At 47.7% G+C, this 24,051-nt stretch overlaps 1 protein-coding gene across 2 annotated transcripts in view; it reads right to left on the bottom strand.

Moving 5' to 3' along the window:
- Positions 1–24,051, bottom strand: part of TMC7 (transmembrane channel like 7) — a 479,975-nt gene that overhangs the window by 169,674 nt on the left and 286,250 nt on the right. For both annotated transcript variants that reach the window (XM_086942406.1, XM_086942407.1), the window contains exon 10: positions 23,662–23,779. In XM_086942406.1, coding sequence (XP_086798532.1) covers positions 23,662–23,779 — 118 coding nt within the window. The remainder of the gene's footprint in view (positions 1–23,661; positions 23,780–24,051) is intronic.

Below are 24,051 nucleotides of genomic sequence, written 5' to 3'. Positions count from 1 at the left end.
TCGCTTAGCTTAGTTATGTTGGACACAGCCATTGAGCCGGCATCCCGGAGGCCCGGCGGCGTACAAAGCAACAATCCATCAAAGTAAACATTGTTTAGTCACAACCCTTCAGCAGAGTATATTGGATCATAATCGCCTGCAAGCATCTGGAGTTCGCTTGTGTCTAAGGCCTTAGGAAAACAAAGAGGGACCGGAAACAAACTAACTACCCCAACCAACCCTCACCCTCCCCCGTGTACCTGCAATAATGTGCCTGGAAGTGTACTTCTATCGGAGATGACAGTGTGCTAATATTTCACTACCTACAGTCGCTTCCCCGGGAACTCCTCTCTCCTCCCCAGGCCGCTCGGACAGGACCCTGCTCGTTCTATCACTAATCTCCGCTCGCACTCCGCCCACCGCCCCCCTCCGGAGAATACTATGTCAATTACTCCACCTGGCCCTCCGGAGAATCCGGGAGGTCCAATGCCTCGGCACCATCTGCGCTCTCCTCCACACCACTCTGCACGTATGCCCGGTAGAGACCCCAAAAGTTTTTAGGCCTGCTTCTAGGGGGGAGAAGTTCGCTATATAGTTCTGACTGAGTGCAGCAGTAGAGTAAGTCACCTGCCCATCTCTTCTTGGTGGGGAAAGGCCCCCTCATCCAGCACTGGGCCACCACCCTCCTAGCAATCAGTAAGGCCATGTCAACTAGTCGACGTTGGGACGCCGGGAGCGGCTTAGAATAGCCCAGCAGAGCCAGTTCTGGACCGTTAATCAGCTCCGAGCCCAGGATCGCGTTGAGCTCCGAGAAAACCTCCGCCCAGAATTTCTGGATGCCCGGGCAGTACCATGCCATGTGAATAAAGTCTGCGACCGGCGTGCGGCACCGCTCACACTCCGCCGACTGTCTCAGTCTGTACCGGTGGAGCCTCTCCGGGGTATAGTATACCCGTTGAAGAAACTTAAAGTGCACCAGTCTATGCCTTCCGTTAAGAGAAAGTCTACGTGTACTGGAGCAGCAATACTTCCACATGTCGTCATCAATTGGAAACTGCAAATCACTTTGCCACGCCTCTCTAGCCTTGGAGTGTTGGATCTGCTGGTGTGCAACACCCAGCTTGTTTAGATTAGAGATTAGTTTAATAGGAGACTTGTTTTTAATAACATAGGTGAGCTCAGGGATCTCCGGGGGCTCCTCCATTTCAGGGCCCAATACTTCCTTGAACGCGGACCGGAGTCTATGGAACTGGAACCGCTGCAGGAGCGTAGTTCCCGAAGGAGTCGGGGGGAGCTGATCCCAAGTTTTCAAGACCCCTGCCGTAAACAAATCCTCCATTTTCAAAAGGCCCATCGCACGAAGCGCCTCCGTAACTCCCTTTTCCCTGAGGGGGTCCAGCCACAACACCCAGTCAATCTGCTGTAGCGGTGAATAAAAAAATTGGCAGCCACGCGCACGAGTTAACGCATGCCATGCATGATTGGTAGACTTAAGGGAGTCCAGTCGCCCAATGGAGCGATCTTCCGGCAGGCAGACGGTGGCCGGGAGGGGGAGAGGCTCCGCAAACAGGCACTCCAACGTCACATGGGGTATGCGTGGGTCCCCATGAATCCACGAATGTAAATGGGACGCTTGCGCAATACGGTAATACCTTTCCATATCCGGAGCTCCCAGTCCCCCCCATTTCACAAGGGAGCATCCGAGTCGCCCATTGAACTCTAGGTTGTTTGCCCCCCCACGCCAGCCTGATAAGTACTTGCGTAAGTTGTTTGAAGAAGGCCTTCGACAGGACCACTGGGATATTGTTAAAGAGGAATAGGAACCTCGGCAGTACTATCATTTTCATGATAGCTATTCTGCCCATGAGGGATAGCGGAAGTTTACACCATGCATCCACATCCTCTACAAGTTTAGTGTATGCTACACCATAGTTGTCCCTGACCAAGACATCCGGGTCAGTGTGCAGTTGTATGCCTAGGTATCTGACAGAGTCTGAGGACCATTTCAGGGGGTACTCCATGTCAAAGGGCAGCGTCACAGGCGTCAGTGGGAAGGCAATTGATTTATCCCAGTTCACTTTCAGCCCAGAGAGAGCGCCAAAACGAACGACCTCTCGCAGAACGGCTGAAAGGTTCAGGCTGTGATACTCCCTAATAGCACAAGCCAGTGGCTCCGCAACTAGGGCATATAGCAGGGACGAGAGGGGGCACCCCTGCCTGGTACCACTGCTGATGTCAAACGGGTCCGCCACTCTATTCCCTATCTTCAGCCTCGCCGTAGGCTGGTAGTACAAGGCTCCCAGCATCTGTAAGAACGGCTCTCCCAGGCCCAGTTTCCTAAGCACTCTGATCATGAAAGGCCCCTCCACAGAGTCAAAGGCCGTTTCCATATCGAGGAATACTGTTAAGGCAGTGTTTTCCTGACGCACGTGTTGCATTGTCCCTAGCACTGTGCGAATGTTATATGTCAGGTTTCTATTGGGGATAAAGCCAGACTGTTCGGGGGCAAACAGGTCCGGCACCAGTAGCGCCAAGCGGTTGGCCAGCACTTTAGCGAAGAGTTTTGCGTACACATTTAACAGGGAGAGGGGCCTATATGAGCTGCAGGACTCTGGGGGTTTCCCTGGCTTTAGAATGGTGACGAGCAGGGCCTCCCTCATGGTGAGGGGCATAGTACCCTCCTCGCAGATGTCATCGAAGAGGATAATCAGGTGAGGGATTAGCTTGTCTTTAAACGACTTATAAAAGCCCACTGTCAATCCGTCAGAGCCCGGTGCGCTACCTGATCGCATGCTCGTCAGTGCCTCCAGTATCTCGTCCTCCTGAATGGGGGACATCAAGAATTCTCTGTCTGAGTCCGGTAGAAATGGCATGGCTATGTGTTCGAGGTAATCATCTATCTCTTCTTCAACTCGCAGCGATCTGGACTTGTACAGCTCGGCATAGTACTGCCGAAAGGTTTGGAGGATCTCCTCCTCGTCCGAGATTACCTCTCCCTCTGGCGTGCGTAGTTCGTCCACCACAAGAGGTCTTCTGAAACCGCGTACCATTCTAGCTAGAAGTGACCCCGGCCTATCCCCCTCCCCGTATGTTCGCGCCGTCGCGTATTTGCCCATGTGTAACACCTCTTTGTCAGCTAGCTCATGGTATTCCGTAAGCAGGAGTTTAAGTTGGGAATCAGTGCTGGACCCAGGGTCGTTCAATTGTTGTCTTTCCAAGTCGGACAGTCGGGATTCAAGTGTCGTCAAGTCCCGTCTAATAGACCTAAGCACACTCGAGTGTTTGGACATCGCCATGCCCCTTATGTAGGCCTTGAACGCGTCCCATATAGTCTGAAAGCGGTCTACCGTCCCCAGGTTTGTAGCAAAGAACGTGTCAATGTCGTCCGCCAGTTCGCCCCGGAAAGCATCATCCAGCAGGGAATAGGGGGGGAACCTCCAGGTAAAGGGGGGGGAATAGTCCTCCTTGGGGTGACCAGGTGCACCAGTACAGGGGAGTGATCCGAGAGAGTGCGGGGGAGCACTTCGCATCTCCGGATGCTGTCTATCAAAGCCTGTGACACTAGCCAGTAATCGATTCTGGTATGTATATTGTGAAAGGCAGAGTAGTGAGTGAAGCCACCTTTCGTGGGGTGCTTACTTCTCCACACATCCACCAGGTCCAATTTAATTAGTTCCGCCTTCATGTGTGCGGCCGAGGCCACAGGCCTCCGAGCAGGCCCCGAGGACCTATCCAGGACAGGGTCAAAAACGAAGTTAAAGTCACCTCCCCACAGTACTCTCGTGATAGCGTGTGTTCCGCATTGTGCCGATAGGTTTGTATAGAAGTCAGGGCTATCATAATTTGGTCCGTATACATTAACCACCAACAGATCAAGGCCCCTACCCACACACCTTGCAATGACAAACCGACCCTCAGGGTCAGATACCAGTGGAAATAGCTTTAGTTGGGAGGTAGGGCTGCCGCCACAGTGTGTTCCCCGAGCCCCCTGGCCTGCAACATCCTGCTAGTGAGTGAGAGGTGAGTCTCCTGGAGAAGAGCCAGGTCAACATGGTGTCTGTGCAAGTAGCTTAGGACCTTACGTAATTTACGGTAATCATTAAGGCTCCGCACATTCCATGTCAACATCTTTAGTTCCAGCGGGGTGTGTGCAGTGCCCCCACCATTAGCGCTAGTCATCCCAGCGGCGGACACCATAGGCAGCAGACAGCGATTCTGTCATGGCATGTTCTCATACTCGTCTTATCTTCAGGCAACACTTTGCATGGCATTAATTTCAGAACGCCACAATATAAACAGCAAGTACATTCCCCATCATAGTACCCCCCCGCATATGGTAGGCCTCCCCCCACCCGGCCATCCAACCCCCAACCCACCCACAGCCGACCACCCCCAACCAGGTCAGACAGAGCCCATACCCACCCCCCTTCATCCCAGAAAGAACGAACTCAAATCAGCCCTTAAACTGGCTCACAACAGAGCCTGACAGCCAAAAGCGCCGGGGCAGAAGTTGCCAGTCAGAATCAGTTCCCCAACTGCACAACACCTCAAAGCTAGCGCGCCCCTTTGCCTGGCCCCTTTGCCTGGCCCCAGCCAGTAGTTCAGCGCCATAAGCGCGGCCCAGAACAGCAAATCCAGTGGCATGATCTACCTCACCCCCCCCCCCCATGCCCCGGGGCCCCCCGGGGTCCTCCGTCTCTCCAGCCACCCTCTCATGTAATGAGATCCTCAAAACGGAGCGTCGGCCCAGTGCAAGGTTTCCCCCCAGCCATTCAAAACACAGAGTTAATGCAGCGGGCTATCACCCACCAGTGCACCCACTGGGCCCCTCCAGCACATGGTCCAGTAGTGGCCGCCAGTACAGGTCGAAGCTGCCACCCACCGCCCCCAGCACTACGCAAGCCCACAAGGAGGGAATGTTCCAAATCTAGCAGAGTTTTCTCCAAGACGAACTGACATTGCATGTTCAGTCTTGCTCATCCATTTGCGAGGCAACATGAGGGTCGTCGCTGTGATTTCTCTGGGCGTCCCTGCGCTCTCTGGACCACTCCTTCAACGACTTCTGGAGTTCCCTAGGGTCCGTGAAGAAGTGGGAATGTCCCCGTTTGTTGATTCGAAGCTTTGCGGGATACATCATGGCGTAGTCCAAGCCCAGATCACGCAGCTGCTTTTTGTAAGGAGCGAATTGTCTCCTTTCCTCCTGTACTTTAGCGGTGAAATCCGGGTAAAGGGAGATGTCCATGCCCTCGTATTGCAGCTTGCCTTTGTCCCTGGCTAAGCGAAGCGCCGTGTCCCTATCTCGATAGTTCAGGAGTTTCGCTATTATGGGGCGGGGAAGTGCGCCTGGCTTTGGTTTAGGACCCAGGGTGCGATGGGCCCTCTCAACAATAAACATGGGCGAAATAACGTCCTCCCCAAGCAGCACCTTCAAGAGCTTCTCAACGAAGAGCTCCATTTTACCGGTCTGAGTGGTCTCCGCCACTCCCGTGATGCGAATGTTGGATCTCCGTGACCTCGCCTCCAAATCTTCTGACTTGTCTTGGATCACCTGTAGAAGTCTGCCAAACTGCTTTCGGTCCTTGTCCCATTCCGACTGTGCCTCCTCTGCCTCCGTCAGTCGTCTTTCCGCCATGTGGAGACGTTCAGCATGCTTGTCAACACGTTCCGACATTCGATCCATCCGATATGACAGGGCATCAATTTTGGGTCCAATGGACGCTATACTGTCTTGTATCCCCTTTTCCATGGAAACCAGCAGGTCTCGGAGGTCGGTGCCCGCAGATCCATCCGAGGCAGCCCCCTTCGGGGACGCCTCTGTAGCTGGCGCCTCCGTCCCCTTGGTCCGACGCTGCTCAAAGGAGAGCTTAGCCTGTGTTCTGTCGTTCTTCCCCACGGCTATTCTGCTGGACATCAAAGAGGCCCGCTGCGCCGTCGTCCGTACTCAGTTAGGGCGTTCCTGAGGCGTGCCGCGTGCTTCGTAGGTCTCCACACTCCCTGCGTCCAAGACTGGGTCGCCCGTGGGGACACCCAGCCGTAGAGACGGCAAATTCTGGAATCCTGTTGCACGGTGCACCAGATCGATGCCCAGCCGCGGTCCGCAGCGTCACTGCCACACAGATCTCGCAAGGTCTATACTGCACAGCTCAGCTCCTCTGCTCCGAGCCACTTATGCCAGGGGTCTGCCTAGAATTGCGATTGTTCAAGTGCAGGGTACCCACTTCTCCTCAAGGATCCAATGGTCAAGCCGCCCTAGTCAGGGTTCTCTGCTACGGTCGCTTCTATCACCGCCTCTGCCCAGGTCAACACGGCCCAGCGCCGCTGTGGATCCACACCCAGGTCCAGTCGCTGTCGCAGTGCGCAATTACCCCAATGCCAACTCCTCTTCCAGTGAGGCCAGGTCCCAAAATGGCGGCTACCGCGTCGGCCCCACTCGGCTGAAATCCGGGCACAACAGCGGGGGGCCCGCAGTAAGTGCTGTCCCAGGCTAGTATTCCACCAAGTCTCTGGATCCCCGCTGTGTACTCACAGTTGTAGCTCCGGTCGGCGGCAGATGTCGAGCAGTGGTTCCGGGCTGCCCGTGGGTATCACCTCGCTCCAGGCAGCACTTCTCAGGTCGGGCAACTGCTCGGCGCATATGCTTCCTCGCCGCCAAGCAATCCGTTAAGCGCAGGCCGGGCCAGTGCCCGTCGCCCGGGGTGCACCCCTATACACAGGTCGTTTCCGCTGTTGGGCAGCCAGCGGGGGCACCGCCGGGGACAACGCCTCTATGTCCGAGTGGTCCCAGGGGGGGGGGGGGAAGGGCGCTGGTCACCGCCTTCCAAATTTTCTCAGTTACGCCGGAGGGTCCGAGTCCCCGGCGCGTGCAGCGCAGCACCAGCCGCACGTCAGGCAACGTCTCTCGGCTGGCGATTTAGGACAGGCCGCGGCGTCAGGCCTGGTCCGCCGCCGCTGGGACACTCTCTCTTCTCCGCTGCGAGTCACGACTGCGCACGTCTCCGGGCAATTCCTCGGGAACCCGGGGGCCACCGGGGGGAGAGCAGCGCAATTAGGGCCAGGCTAGGCGCTGTGAAGGATGAATTTACCGGATATTGAAGGGGCAAAGGCGAGGAGCCAAGCGCTCACGCGTCCACCATTGACGCCGGCAAGCTCCGCCCCCCTCATTTCTCAAGACTTTGCAAGAAATACTGTGTCTAGGAGGAGGGGATTTTTGACCCTATGAAATAGACTCAATGAAAGAGCCATCCCGCATTCCTTCGCCGGTCCCTCAAGATCGCCTTTAAAGGTAAAACACAAATCTTTGATGAACCTGCGGATCTTGCTATGTTCTTGGATAATACGTCCGAGTCTCAGATGGACAAGGATGGTGCTACAGGTTTGTCAAATTCCCCCCCTAATTGACTCCTGCGAGGTTGTATCTGATGTGGCTTTTATGCATGCATTCAGGTGGTCGCACCCTTTTATATATATTGGTATATATTGGTATTGTGACCCTACTACCTCCGACTCATGATAGATCCCCATTCTATCTCCCGGAGCACTGATGACAGTTTTTTTGTATATGCGTTATGCTGTGTATCATTTATTGTGATGTGCTGTCAATTGGCGATGCCTGGCCCTTACATTGGTTACTTTATATTGTATAATTGATATGTCTTAAAAATGCCTTATAGTTCTGTTTTCTCTTTAGGTTTCTATATGAATGCTTTAAGGCATAACTGTTTGCTAATTACCTTAATTTTGATTATTACTTTTATTTCAATTCTCAAAGAAGTGGGGTTTGGGGTAGGGATGCTGGTTTATTCCAATGTTTTGAGTTTTTTAAAATATTGTTTTAAAAGTGTTACGTCTTTTGTTTTGTCTCATTACAGGCTGCATTCTCGAATAGGTTCACTGTTTGTCGTCCTTTGCCTATGGAACAGTTGTTCGGATAATGTTTACTCACATTTATGTTATTTCTTATGTATCATATGGCTTTATATCAATAGGCTTCCAACTTTGACTAATTATAATCTGTGTTCTTTAATGGATTTATATTGTATTTCTCATGCTTGTTTAGTTACCATTCGGTCAGGAGTTTTATCCCATCAGCTTCACCCGCTGCTTCATATGTTTGGCTGGCAGTTTTATGCCATTTCAAGGGCTTATTTTTGATCAGCATGTTGCAAGTGTGGTGAGCTCCTCCGAGCTTTATCCGTCACATGGACGTTTCCAAAGCCTATTCCGTTCTTACTTTGTCGTTTGGGATTTTTCCTCTCATCTTGGGCAGAGTTTAATTTTCTCTTTGTATCTTTTTTCCTCATTTTCTTCCCCTTTTCCTCACGTCCTCACTCTAGTCCCTGAGCAGTGGGACAAACGTCCTCTAGCCCAAGTGATGTCACTTAATGTCCCATTGTTCTCAGCATTTGCGCTCCAATATATGTAATTATACGAATGTCTGACAAAATATCGATAACACAAATATCGATATACAAAAATATCGGAACAAAAATATCGAAGTCAAAAATATAGGAATCCTATCCCTAACAAGGTAAGTACAAATATATCGAAAATAAAATATAGAATGACAAAAATATCGTTTTTTGTAAAATATCGTTTTTTTTAATATAATAAACATGTAATATTAACAAATACTTATAAATGTAATTAAATTTAAAAATGTACTATAATATTTAACATTAATACATAATGTTATACAAATTAATATTAATAAATATATAATACATAATATATTTTTCATTAATAATAACTTTAAATTAATTATTTTCATAACTTAAAAACAAATAAAAATGTAATAAATTACTAATACATTTATTTACATAAAATATTCACATAAATACCAATTAATAACAACATAATACTAATAAAAAAGCTAAATACATTTTGGATAGCGTATGAGTAAAAATTACTATTCCCACTCCAGAGAGTGCACCAGTAGGGAAAGTGTTGGATAGCGTAGCGGTAACAATTACTATTACCACTCCAGAGAGTGCAACAGTAGGGAAAGTGTTGGATAGCGTAAGGTTAAAAATTACTATTCCAACTCCAGAGAGTGCAACAGTAGGGAAAGTGTTGGATAGCGTAGGGGTAACAATTACTATTCCCACTCCAGAGAGTGCAACAGTAGGGAAAGTGTTGGATAGCGTAGGGGTAACAATTACTATTCCCAATCCAGAGAGTGCAACAGTAGGGAAAGTGTTGGATAGCGTAGGGGTAACAATTACTATTCCAACTCCAGAGAGTGCAACAGTAGGGAAAGTGTTGGATAGCGTAGGATTAAAAATTACTATTCCAACTCCAGAGAGTGCAACAGTAGGGAAAGTGTTGGATAGCGTAGGGGTAACAATTACTATTCCCAATCCAGAGAGTGCAACAGTAGGGAAAGTGTTGGATAGCGTAGGGTAACAATTACTATTCCCACTCCAGAGAGTGCAACAGTAGGGAAAGTGTTGGATAGCGTAGGAGTTTAAATTACATACTTATAATTTTATTTTTATTTTTTAATTATACAAATATGATCTATTAAATAAATATAAAACATTTACAATACATATACATAAATATTAAAAACATGATTAGCAAAATATATATAACCTAAAGAAATCATGAAATACATACCATTTTATAATATTTAATTACCAATTAATAAATAATTAACAATTATAAAATTAACTTAATTATTTTTAATTCATTATTACTTAATTACATTAAAATTAGTTCCCACCATATTCCACTATAAACACACAACCCGCAACAGAACACATCTATCAATTAATTAATTATTTAAAATTAATTACCAATTAAATTTATTTACCAATTAATAAAAATTAATGTATGCTTCCTACTAATTAATAATTAATTCTACATAATGAAATTACTTCCCACCCTATTCCCCTATAAACCCATAACCCGCTACAGAACATATTTACCAATTATTCAATTAATTAAAAATAATTACCAAAATAATTAAATATAATTAACAATTTTTAATTAATGTATGAGTCCTACTAATTAATAATTATTTAAACATTAAATTACTTCCCACCCTATTCCCCTATAAGCCCATAACCCGCTACAGAACCTATTTATCAATTAATTAATTAAAAATAATTCTCAATTAATTAATAATTCCCACTAATTAATAATTAATTTAACATAATTAAATTACTTTCCACCCTATTCCCCTATAAACCCATAACCCACTACAGAACATATTTATCAATTAATCAATTAATTAAAATTAATTAAAAATAATTCTCAATTAATTAATTAATAATTCCTAATTAATAATTAATTTAACATAAGTAAATTACTTCCCACCCTATTCCCCTATAAACCCACAACCCGCTACAGTACTAAAAGACAATATTTAATTAAATTACATTAAAAATAAATAATAAATACAATATAATATACACAAAATGTATTTAAAAATCGATATTAGTAACATCGAAATTATTTACTTCGATATTACTGACATCGATATTTAAAACTTCGATATTACTAATATCGATATTAAGACTGTCGATATTACTTACCTTCTATATTATGTCCCATCGATATTTAAACTTCGATATAATTGTATATCGAAATTTAAAAGTCGATATTTTGTCTGTGTACCAATTATACATCACTTCTTTCTATGATGCCTGATTTGAAAGTTATATCTCTCAATGTAAAGGCTTAAACCACTCAGTAAAACGTAGAAAAAGTCTAAATTATTGCACTGGTCTGAAAAGAGATATAATTTTCTTAACTAAATTTGGTCACAAACAAGCCCTTTTCTTCAAACTGGCCCAATCTCAGACATGGCCTGCTCCCCTGTGATTGCAAAAAAAGAATTGTGTCATTACACTCATTACAAAAAGATATGGCCTCTCCATAACTGTAGTCGAACAAGACAACGAAGGCAGATGGTCTACAGCCAGACTCTCCCATAGTGATAGTGAATTATATTCCAATAATATATATGCCCCTAATAGTGAGGATTCCTAATTTCAACATACTATTAACTCCAAGCTTACCTCCTTACCACAATTAACACACATTGATATGAAGGACTTTAACTTACAGATGGATGTAATTCTTGACAGACAATCAGCCTTTCGATATAGACCCTTTAAACCACTAAAGTACATAACGGCAGGCTTAATGTATGAGCAACCCATAATACTATTAGATATCTAGTGCCTGCAGAACTCCGCAGGGTCAGATTTCACGTTTACCCCTCATAATTCTTTCTCTAGGATAGATTATATTATAGTGCTTGTCTTATGTCAAGACTCTCTAGACTACTCAATAGAACCCATCTCCAACCATGCTGCCACTATGGTCTCTCTTGAATTTTCCCCAAATGCCCTCATAGAGGTGATTGGCGGATGAACACTGCGCTCCTAGACCCTGAAGAGGACAAAGAAACCTCACAATTCTTAAAGCAAAATACTGGTTAGATTTCTTACCCGGTGGTCTTATGGATGCCTTAACATGTGCTTCTGCATCAGCCAAATGGCTGACGGGAATAAGGATATTAAATCTTGAGAAGACAGTTAAAGTAAATTCATCACTATATAGACATTCTACTTTGCTCTAATGACAGAGATCAAGAGCCTCAACAATAAATGTAACTCCATTATCAGTAAGAGAACACACTTGGTAGTACACGCCCAGAACAGCAAGAAACGTTTATATTTTTAAAGGCAGGTAAATCTCTAGCAGTTTACTTGACATTTTAATACAATAATTCTATCATAACAGTAATTAAAGATCCCCAGGGTGCTACTAAGACTAAAAAATCAGACATTTCACAGATCTTTAGAAACCTTTTTGCCTCTCTCTACAACCCGAAGATTGCAGTCACTAAAGATGCCTGTGTTATCTTGACTCAAACTTATACCCATGAAATCTGTCAGATGTAGAGAAAATATCACTTAACAAACCAATAGAGGAGGAGGAGCTACGCGGGCATCCAAGATGGTCGCGTGAGCAGAGAGCTCCCGAGACCCGCGCCGTCCTCCTTTATCTATCCTTTACCTATCCTGGTCATTTTGACGGGCTTTTGCAGCGCTATCATCGCTGATGCTACTGATCCTTTTCTGGTCGAAATCGGACCTTGGGGACCATTTTTCTGCAACTTGGAACTTTCTGGCCTGCCCGCGGGCGCGGCCGGGGACTTGGCTGCCCACTGTGGCCGACCTGTAATTGAACAACAACGGCTGCCTGGCATCTGGCCCGCCGGAGGTGTATTGCTTTCACTTTCGGTTTCTTTCCCTTTGTTCCTGTCTCCTCCTACTCTGCCTCGCCTGCTGCCCTCTTGATCTGCATGATCCTCCGTTGGACTGGCAAGGAGGCCGCTACACCTCTGTCTCACTGGCGCATCGGAGTTTCGAGACTTTTCTAACTGCTCATCACCTCCTCTGGCTAACCGGTCAACTCTGAATGCGAGATGGCGACGAAAGTGGAGGCCGAAAGACGCCGGAAGGCTGCGACCCGGGGGGGATCGATCCAGACGAACATGATCGAACGCTATACCCAGCCGAGAGGCTCCCCCGGGGCCGTATGCATGGGGGCTGAAGGACTTCAAACGGACACATCGTCTACGTCGGAAGTGTCGCTCCAAGACCTAATGGCTGCCATCACTGGACTCAAGGCCGACATGGGCCAACAATTTGAGGCCGTAGTGACCAAAATAGACACGGTGGCGGTGGATGTAACTAATTCGAGCCGACCTGGCCAAAACAAATGAGCGGGTGAAGGCACTGGATCTTAAAACGTCGAGCCTGGTGAACGACATGGCTGAGGCGCAATCCGAAATTGGCAATCTGCGCGCATCGCACGACTTACTGCTCAAGCGGATGGAGGACTATGATAACAGGGCCAGGCGGAACAACATACGCCTTGTCGGAGTTCCGGAAGGCGATGGTTCGGTAGCGACCGATCTTCTGGTCGAGGAACTGATAGTCGCCCAACTGGCTCCGGCAGGACTTAGTAAGTTCTTTGCCGTGGAGCGCGCCTATCGTTTCCCCGGAGGTCAAGTGAAGCCGGGGAACCCGCCGAGGCCTATCATCGCCAAGCTTTTTCATTACCGGGACAGGGATGCTATCCTCCAGGCCGCCCGTAAACATGGTCCCCTGAAGTATGACAATAACTCTGTCTCCATATATCCCGACTTCACTCCTCAAGTGCAGCGGCAAAGATCAGGTTTCCTCGGAGTGAAGCGTCGCCTAAGGGACCGGGGACTGAAATATGCCATGCTGTTTCCGGCCCGGCTCCGGATTGAATATCGGGAACGAGCCTATTTCTTCGATCAACCTGAACGTGCGGCCGACTGGTTGGACTCGTTGCCGGCAGATGACTTTGGGAGCGGAGGCCCTGGTGGTGCGGAAGGTGGTGCAGCGACCCAGGAGTAACAGATGCCCTGGAGGTTCCGATTGAGACTATGCAACGTACTATACATATTGACTTATTCCTTAATGACTCTGCCCGTGGCGGTGTGGTAACGGGTGATTTCTCCCTTCCTCCTCGGGGGGTTCTTTGTGTAGAAGTATGGGGCGACAGGCACACTGCAGTTGGGGGTGGCTTTTTAGTCAGCAGGGGTGCAGGGAGGGGGGTGTTGTAACGGGTTTGGGTTCTGGGGTCGGTGTTTGGGGACTGGTTTGTGTCTCGTTCAATTTGTTCTGTTCTTTGTTTCATGGTATTTCATATCTTGCAATGATTGTTTATAGTGGGTTCTGCTGGGGGGTGGGTGTGGAATGTTTTTGCCGTAATGGGGGGGGGTGAAATGCGGATTCTTTCTTGGAACGTAAATGGTTTGGGTGACAGGATTAAGCGGGGCATTGTACTGCAATTTTTGAGGCGCCACGCCCCTGATGTTGTGTTCCTTCAGGAGACCCACTTGATTGGTAATGCTTGCAAGGCCCTAGACCGCCGGGGTTATCGACTGGTTGCACATGCGGGTTTCACCTCGGGTTCCCGGGGTGTGGGTATTATGGTAAAGTCTTCCCTTGCTCTTGCTATTGATGATGTTATCCTTGATGGGCGTGGGCGGTATGCTGCTGTTTCGGGGAGGTGGGAGGGTAAACAGGTCGTGTTTGTTGTTGTCTATATCCCCCCGGGACTGCAGGCTACCACTTATGCTGATTTAGGCAGGACTCTTCTTGGGCTGCCAGACGGCTTGTTGGTCTTGGGCGGGGACTTCAATTCTGTCATGTCCGGCGACTGCGACCGACTACCCCCTAGAGTATTGCCACAGTCCCAGATGTGGCTCAGTGAAATGGCTGACACCTTTGGCTTAGTAGATGTCTGGCGCTCATTACATCCCGCGCTCCAACAATATACTTTTCACTCTGGCGCGCACGGCAGCCTCTCCCGTATTGATTACTTTCTTATGTTAGCCTCCACTTTGTCCACTGTTCGTGAGATTCGACATCTCCCCCGGGGTATCTCGGACCACTCCCCCCTGCTGATCACGATTTCTGTGGGTGGTTTGCATGGTAACAGAGTTCCCCCGCTCCCTCCCTGGCATCTTAAAAACCCCCGGCTCCGTTCAGACCTGATTAAGGCAATAGATTACTATTTTTCTGAGAATCTGGGCTCTGTCACTTCCCCCACTGTTCTCTGGGAGGCCTTCAAGACGGTTATTCGGGGTTCCGCCCTGTCACTCATTGCCACTGAGCGTAGGGTCAAGAGGGAGGCTGTTGTGGCTCTTGAAACTGAAATCACTGCGCTTGAAAGTGAGTTGGGTGGGAATGACACGCCTGCACTGTTGCATGAATTGGAATTGAAACAAGCAGATTATAAGGCCTGTGTCACGGATGCTGCTAAATTGATGCGGTCAAATCAACTTGGTCGACTGTATGATGTGGGTGACAAGGCTAGCAAGCTTCTTGCGTGGCTGGACAAGACTGAGCGTGCGAGTCGTGTTGTTCCCTCCATTGTTCGTGACTCTGGTGTGACTGTCTCGGATCCGGGTGAGGTTGTTGAGTGCTTTGTTGACCACTTTCGTATGGTTTATACGCCTGTTAGTGATCGAGATGAGGCCGACTCCAGGTTCCTCCTGCGTGACATTGCTCTGCCTACTGTGTCTGAGGCGGACTGCCTCGCTTTGGAAGCCCCCTTTACTGTCGACGAGATTGCCCTCGCAATCCGTTCCCTTCGCTCGGGTAAGGCAATGGGCCCTAACGGACTCCCCATTGAACTCTACAAACTTTGTCCCGACAAGATGGCCGCCCACCTGCGTCACATGTTTCTCGAGGCGGTTGAGGCCGGATGCCTCCCCCTTGAGCAGCGCCTTGCTACCATAGTGGTCATTTATAAGGATGGCAAACCTCGTGACCGTTGTGCCTCGTACCGCCCCATCTCCCTCCTTAATGCGGAACCCAAAATCCTTGCTAAGGTGCTGGCCAATCGGATGCTTGCGGTCATTTGTGATTTGATCCATCCGGATCAATCCGGTTTCATCCCTCACAGGAACACTGCTCTTAATTTGCGTAGGCTCCACAGTGTCCTCGCGAGAGCTTCTATTCTCGCCGAGCCAGCAGTGATCGCCTCCCTTGACGCCACGATGGCATTTGACACCATTGAATGGCCCTACCTATGGGCAGCCCTCGCCAAATTTGGCTTTGGCCCCAACTTCATCGCATGGGTCAAGCTTCTTTATGAACAGCCGCTAGCTCAGGTTGCTGTGAATGGGAGGTGCTCAGACCCCTTTCCTTTGGGCCGCGGCACACGACAAGGATGTCCCCTTTCTCCGCTTTTGTTCGCTTTGGCACTCGAACCTCTTGCCGCGTGGCTCCGGTGGGAACCCTCGATCAAAGGGATCCGATGGTCCCCTGACCTCGAGGATCGTGTCTCCTTGTATGCGGATGACATCCTCCTTTATCTTACTTCCCCTCAGAAGTCACTCAATGTCCTCTTCGACGTCCTCACGTCCTTCGGTAAGAACTCGGGACTGGTCATTAACTGGACCAAGTCCTGTGTCTACGCCATAGCTGGTACTCTACCGCCTCTCCCCCGTAGGTTTCCCATTCTTGTAGCGACTGACGGTTTTAAGTATCTGGGGGTCCATGTATCCATGATCTCCTCGGTCCGCTATGAGCGGAACTTGTATGCTCCGCTCCGCAGACTGAAGCAGGATGTTCGGCGATGGCGCGATCTGCCCTTATCTCCATTGGGCCGGGCGGCGCTCTTTAAGATGATGTCGCTTCCCCGCTTCCTCTATGCCCTGCAAAATTTCTTTGACCCCGTTCCTGCCCGCTATTTCCATGAAGTCGAAAGTTTACAGCGGCAACTTATCTGGGATGGCCGAGCCCGCATTGCCTTATCTAAGCTCACGCTCTCCTGGTACGACGGAGGTATTGCGCTGCCGGATATTAGACGGTACTACTGGGCCTCACACCTGAGCGCCATCAACCATGCGACATATTCTCCGGAGCCAGCCCCTGCCTTTGCTTTAGATAAACTGCTGTTGCCCGGCGGCAACTTTAATAGGGCGCTATACTCTAAGGCACCCTTTCGACTCCTTACGGGCCCAACGAAATGTGCAGTGCGGGCATGGCGCGATGCTACGGTGGCCACGGGCTGGGGTGGTAGACTGACACGTATGACGCCACTGTATGACTCGGAGCGACTGGGCAACCTGTGGAAGACGAAAGGGTTTGAGAAATGGGACATGATCGGGATTAGTACTGTGGGAGACCTTTGGACACGTGGCGCGGTTAAGTCCTTTGAATCACTAAAGCTGGAATACCGGCTCGATGATAGGGAGCACTTCCGGTATATGCAGGTGAGACATGCCTTGTCTTCGGTCTTCCCCTCCGGTACGGACGTTCCGCAGTCCTCCCCTCTGGAGGATCGAGTTCTAGATGGCCATGTCCCAGACAGTACCATCTCCTTAATTTATAAGAAGCTCATTCATAACAGAGCTGACCAGCTCGAGAAGCTCCGGGCTGCCTGGACTGCTGACGGACTTGAATTGGACGACGAGGACTGGCAGTCCGCTGTGTCCTCCCCTAAGGAGGTGGCTATTCCGGCACGACTTCGCTTTGTTCAATTGAAAATCCTTCATCGCGTGTATCTTACTGGAACGCGTCTGGTGCGAATGGGTCTGGTTGCTGACGGACGCTGTAAGCGTGGGTGTGGGATGGATGGTACTTTTCTTCATGTTTTGTGGGAATGTCCAGTGATTGTAGCGTATTGGTCGAGGGTGCATGATGTTATGAGTCGTGTCACGGGGGTCCCATTGCTTCCTGAGGCGCGTCGTTGTCTGTTGAATGTGTGGGAACCGACTGACTGCACTGCTGCCCAGACACTTTGGGTCACCCTAGGCAATATGATTGCGAAGAGGGATATCGCACAGCTCTGGGGCTCCCCGAGATCGCCAGTGCTCAGTGCCTGGAAAGAGAACATGGACTGGTCCATGTTTCGAGAGAAGACGGTATATGAAGCCCGGGGGCGCCCAGGGAAGTGGTCCAGAGTTTGGGCTCCCTGGAATACTTACCGTGGAGACATCTGTTCTCCTCCACTTGACTACGAAGTCCCTCTCCCCTCCTCTCCGTGATTTACGTTCCTCTCCTCTACTTCCCACATGCTTTGCTCTCTTATGCGCGCCACCCCCCCCTCACCCTCGTTTTTTCTCCTACATCCGTTCCCCCCCTCCCACCTCCAGCAACCCTTGCCACTATGATACCATGTGTTTGTTTGTTTGTGTTCATTTCGACAAAAACATAAAATTAAACCTTTCTTATCCTATTTGTATGGTATTACGCTCTTGCCGATAATGTTGATGGGAAAGATTGCTTCAGCAACGTACTGCCTCGTTTTGCACTTTTTGCTCAGCCAGTTTTTGTCATAGCGGCCGGCCCTGCGGGGTTGTAGGCAGACGCTGTGTATTGTGCATTTGTTAATAAAGGTTTTAAAAAAAAAAAAAAAAAAAAAAAAAAAACAAACCAATAGATTCTAATGAAATTGTCCAATCAAAAGCTCCTTGTCCTGATGACTCGCAATCAGGTTTCACAAGTGTCATTCCGATTTGATCTTGCCTCCCTCGGAGTCATGTTTGCATCATTTTGCCCTTTCTGGTTATGTATGTGGCTCAGCAGTTGAGGCCACCATAATTGTCCTCCCTAAGGAGGTGTAAGACCATCTTGACACTAAGAACTACAGACCTATCTCCGCCCTGAACATGGAGGCTAAAAGCTACGCAAAACTCCTCGCGAAAAACCTAGTCTCTCTGATCTCTAAAGTAATACATCAATTGCAGTCTGAGTTTGTCACGGGTAGATTGGCATGTGATAAAAAAACTCCTCTTTTTTGCCACATATTCGAGAAAGCAGCCGTTCCCCACATCTCCGGCAATAGCTACTGCTCTTGTGGCGGAAAAGGCTTTTGATAAAGTTTATAGGCCCTTTCTTGAGGCGTTTTTTGACTGTTTTAATTTGGGTTAATCCTTCTCCTCAATGGTTATGTGCCTATATGCTGGTACTATTGCTAGAACAGGTTCTCCCTGCTTCTTTTTCTCTACACCAAGGCACTGGTCAAGGCTGTCCTTTATCTCCCCTGCTATTTTTTCTGGCGATAGACCCGTTGTTGGTTCTGATTAATGAGTCTTCTGATATCAAAGGTGCCACTTTTAGATCGCATACATTTAAAACAGGCACCTACGTGGATGACATACTTATTTTCTCAGAGAATCCTGACGTAACGATCCCCAGGTTAATTTCTTAGTTCAATCTTACGCCGAATTTTAGGTTTGCACTTTAAATAAAGATTATGCCTCTCAATATTCATTATTGCTCTTCTTGCATTGGACAGTCCGGTCTTCACTGGAAACCAAAAATGATAAACTATCTGTTTTTCTAGTAATCTCTCAGAGTCCTTGGCTGATAATGAGAAGAAGACCTTAGATAACATTAAGGATCTTCTATTCTCCTGGTTCCCGAAATTTATTTCATGGTTGGGGAGATTGGAAACTTTGAAAATTATTATTATGCTACTTGTGAATTTTTTGGCTATGATGTTTTGTGAACGATTATCTACAAATTATTATCCAGGTCGATAAGCTATCTTCACGCTTTCCCGGGACTAATAAAAGACCTAAATTGAGCCTTAAGAAGCTCAGATGGACACAACTAATGGGAGGTTATGGGCTTCCTAAGTGGTTCAATTATCAGACAGCCTTTCTTGTCGCACGTGGCGCATGCTTGTTGGATACTCAGTCCAATAAAGGAGTTTCCTGGCTTTTTATAGAACGCCACCTTATCTCACCATGCTCACTACTTATGGCTCTAATAATGAACAATCTGAAGCCATCTCACTCCACCCGTATCTTCTGACATTATTTGCGCTCTCAAGATGGATCTAAATCATTGGCCCTCTCTATTGAATAACTCAGAAGCTTCAACCACGGTTTCAGGCAAAGTGGTCCCTGTTTGGGCAACTAAAAGAATCAATGGGGTACCCGAGTTGTTGGACGATGGAATCCCACTATCCTTCGCCTCACTACAGGAGAAATTCTCGTAGTCTAACATGGATTTCTACAGCTTTTTAAATATCAAAGCGAAACTCTAAATTAGATACCATGCACCCCTTCAAGTCTCCTTGGGGGTCACTTAGAATAAAAAAATTACAAAGCTTTCCATAAGGCATTAGTAACATCCATTTCACCTTTTCAAAAATGGTGGTCTAAAATTCTTTAAAGGTCAAATCTCCCCCACCCCCATTCCAGACTCCAGTTGGGCACTTACCCCTAATAATCTTCTTAGGAATAAAATGTTTCCTCCTTAATCGCAGACACTATTTTATACAGCACATTTCTTAGACTGGAAACTTTATAGAATGTTAAAGCTAAAGTTAATTTAATCTGAACTTTGCTAGTCCTGGAATGAAGCTACTGATACTCCTCCTCATATGTCCTTGACATGTAAACACCTCTCTACTTATTGGAAAGAGGTTCATGATCGACTTACTGTTTTTGGAGTTGCCTTTCCTGTAACTGTCCCTCCTATTTTGCTAGGACCATATGCACTGAACCCCTCTTTAGACTTACCTGAAAAAGATATTGCATTATTGGACCTACTGTTGACGGTAGCAATCAAAGTTATTTTTTTAGATTGGAAAGTGCTACATAATGTGTCCTTTCACACATGGTGGGTATAGGTCACTTACCTCAGAAGTACACATAGGAATTTGTCACTTCCTTCTGACTTTACTGTCCCTTCACAGTCAATATGGTACACCCTTGATAACTTTATGTCCAGAGCATAGTGGCCCCTATCTTACTATAGGTTTTCACCTAGCGCAAATGGTTATTTTCCCATCGTAGCTGTTATTTTCCCAAGGCGCTTACGCCCATCCCTTATCCCCCCCCTATAGTTTTTCTTCCCCTATTTTCTTTTCACCCAACTTATTTTACCCATTTTCATTTTGCTTTTCTATTGTTATGCACATTTTATCCAGTTGGCCTATTGACCTTTTGCTTAAAATTATATCCGATATACCTTTTCTTTTTAGGTCTCGTGGCGTTAACCGTGCGAAAGCGCGGTCTCGCCAGAGACCTTTTGTCAGCGACACAGCTTTCCAGGAGACAGGAGCTGGCCACACGCATACCAAAATCTGTGATTGGAGCAGGCCGCGCGAAGGCGCACGCTGTGGCCATCTCCTGTCTCCTGGAAAGCTCCACCACACACACAGCCACACCTCCCCCTGCACGCATACGCACACACAGACACACACACGAGAGCACATACACAGATACAGAGACCCCCCCGCCGCCGCACAAGCACACACAGACACACACAACAGCGCACCTACACACACGCACACACACATACAGAGACCCCCGCCCCCCGCTCCATGCCACCGCCGCACACATACACACACAAGCGCACCCCCCTACCCCCTACAACTAAGCCTCACTTACCGCCATTCTGGAATTCTGCAGCCTCCGCGGGGCTCTCCCTCGGGCATGGGAGCCCCGCTCTCAGGCACTCCGTGGGTGCGTGCGCGGGCTTCCGAAGACGGAAGTCCCACCCCAGGCGCTGTACGCCAAGAATAATATCCGGACAATGCTAAAGTTTAGTGGACACCCCACAAGTGACACAGCAGAGAGGGGGCGCGTCAGGGAGGTGGCTTCAGGAGAAACCCAGGGACCGAGAGTAAAATATTCAACTGGAGGGAAAGGGGCGAGGAGGGAGGGGGCAGCTGAAGCAGGGGGCAGGGCGAGGAGCATGCTGGGCATTAAACAGGGCCTCGGGGACATGTACCGTTCGTCTTTTTAATATGGCGGTTTCGTTTTTTTGTGTATAAGAAATTGGACACAAGAGGTCGTCCACGTAGTCCTTCTTTCGTTTTGACGCCTGAAACGTTCATTGGAAAGGGCGGGAGGTTAGGCGGGGTTTAGGTGACGTCACATGCTAGGCCTCCTGCCGGAAGCCGCAGACAGCACACTTTGGTCTGCAGTGATGGCAGAAACGTACCTGGTGTGGAGTTTCGAGGAGCTAACCCAGACAGCCTATCGGCCCCGCGCAGCACATTGAGGAGCGGAGGCTGTAGCAATGGAGGGAGTGTTGCGCCTCCAGAGGCTTATACTGGGCTGCCTGCTGATCCTGTTGTGGGTGAGTGCTGCTAATGATCCAGAGAGAGTGTCTTGGTTGCGTGGGGCAGTGATAGCTTGGTTCCCTGGGCTCAAGTGACTGTCCGGTAAAGTAGCTACTATGGACGCAATATGACTGAGAATTTTACTACTGTCTTCCTCTTTCCAAATATTTCTTTTTGTGTCCTGATGTATTAAGGTAGTCTTTTTGTATTGACCATTGACTGATACATTTTCTGCACAAGCACTGACGACGACATCTACTACACGAGTGTCAGATTGTAAAATATTAATACATGCTTTTGTGATGATTGCTATTCAACTTTTAATTTTTACAATGCAGGCTATACAAACAAACCAAGATCTTAAATGACCGTATGTTCGTACTAGAGGCACTATTTGCCTGAGGTGCATCATCAGAGCTGTGTGAATAATAACTGCCGGCAGCCCCGTGCTGAGGTGCATCATCAGAGCTGTGTGAATAATAACTGCGTCAGCCCTGTTCTGAGGTGCATCATCAGAGCTTGTTGAATAATAACTGCGTCAGCCCCATGCTGAGGTGCATCATCAGAGCTGTGTGAATAATTACAGCTGTGAGCCCGTGGCTGAGGTGCATCATCACAGCTGTGTGAATAATAACAGCTGTGAGCCCGTGGCTGAGGTGCATCATCAGAGTTGTGTGAATAATAACTGCGTCAGCCCCGTGCGTGAGGTGCATCATCAGAGTTGTGTGAATAATAACTGCGTCAGCCCCGTGCGTGAGGTGCATCATCAGAGCTGTGTGAATAATAACAGCTGTGAGCAACAGCATACTCTTGCACACACTCTCAATGCTCACCAACTCAAAGTTTGCTAAAAAATGTATGCAACGCATTGTCATACACAATGCCAATAACTCAAACTTTAATGCTGCGAGACTTATTGCATTGTAAATGCTGGTTTCCTTTGGTATCCAAGTTTTATTTTGTGGTGCCATTAAGTCCTTGCATTATCTTCCATTACAAAAAACAATTTTGGAATATATGTTTAGATTTTTTTGGTACTGTTGACATTTACCTGGAAGGCTGTCGCTATACACCGTATGGCACCTCATGGTCAATTCCTTATTTATATGTTTGATCGATTATTATTGATATAATTCACTGTGTTTGGCATCCTTACAGCATATTGGGCCTCTGTTGCATGTATGGTATACCTTCTTTCATGGTTTCCCTATTTTCGAAAAAGCTCATTCAAATATTCGGAGCCCAAAAAAACAAACGTAGACTCTGGGGTTATTTTCTTTTATGACCGTGTTATTTCCCTTAAAGAAATGAAGGAGTGTTGGTGCACTGTGTGGTGATTAAGTGTTAACATGGATTACATCTATTCTACCGGATATTAAAGTGGACATTGTACTGAAGCAATTGATCTTACTATACCATTACGGTGTTTTGGAAAAAATTCTTCTGAAATGTAACAGCGTGACGTTGCATTAGAGTATACCCATTACCTCAGGTAAATTGATGCAGTGCATCCGTTTATTGTGGTAACACAACACTGAGCATGGAGCTCATGGAGTCGCCAAACGCACTTCTCTGGGGGTTATCTGTTAATATTGTGGAGAAGCGTGGCTCAGTGGTTAGAGGCGGCAGACCCGGAAGCTGAGATCAACCGTGGACCAGGGTTCGATTCCCCGCCTCGGCGGGTCTCGGGCTCAAAATTCCACGGACTCGACAATTCTCGCTCTGGTGCCTACTCAACTCACGGGGTCACACTCTGCGACTCTGGGCAATAGCTTGCTTAATCTCCACTACGGCCCCTCGCGGCGGGATGCCTGGCTTTCACCTTGTGGACACCCTGCCGTGGTTTCACACAGGGGAATACCAGGACGGGTTCCCTAAGCAAGCGCCGGGACGCTTACGGGCAGCTGTGCGCTTTACAAGTCCAGCACATTTACATTTACATTTACATTTCTTAGGAAAATAATTGCTCTACACCTCGTAACAAAAAGAACAATTCCAACAGAACAAAACAAACGAATAAATCAAAATATTTCACATTTTCCACTCTTGAGGCACAGTTATAAGGTAGCAGATGCTGAAAGAAAATGTGCTTACTGGGTAAACGTTATGGTTGTATCCACAAGGTAGACATTTGTCAACAAAGCATGAGGTGATCCGAGTCCATAGCGAAACCAAGAGAACGCCAATGCTGACCAATCGCATGAAGACACACCTGTGGATGAAAATGACGTTACAAATTACATGTACACTATTATACATGTTGCATGATGATTAAATATTTACTCTAAGGTGTGCAACATTCGTTTTTCATTACTTTATAATAAACTACCCAACTGAAAACTGACAATTATACTGCGGGGGAAAATGAGAGCGAACTATGCATTAATCAGAAAGTCAGTAGGTCTGGCTTTAATGAGCTAACACGTGCAAACAACATTTGTGAATTCCTGCTTTTGCGAATGTAATCACATTAAAGACAGCCCT

Source organism: Lissotriton vulgaris, chromosome 10, assembly GCF_964263255.1.
Source record: "Lissotriton vulgaris chromosome 10, aLisVul1.2, whole genome shotgun sequence".
Taxonomy (NCBI): Eukaryota; Metazoa; Chordata; class Amphibia; order Caudata; family Salamandridae; genus Lissotriton; species Lissotriton vulgaris.
The sequence above is the reverse complement of the archived record's forward strand: the minus strand, read 5'-3'. Positions and strand labels throughout refer to the sequence as shown.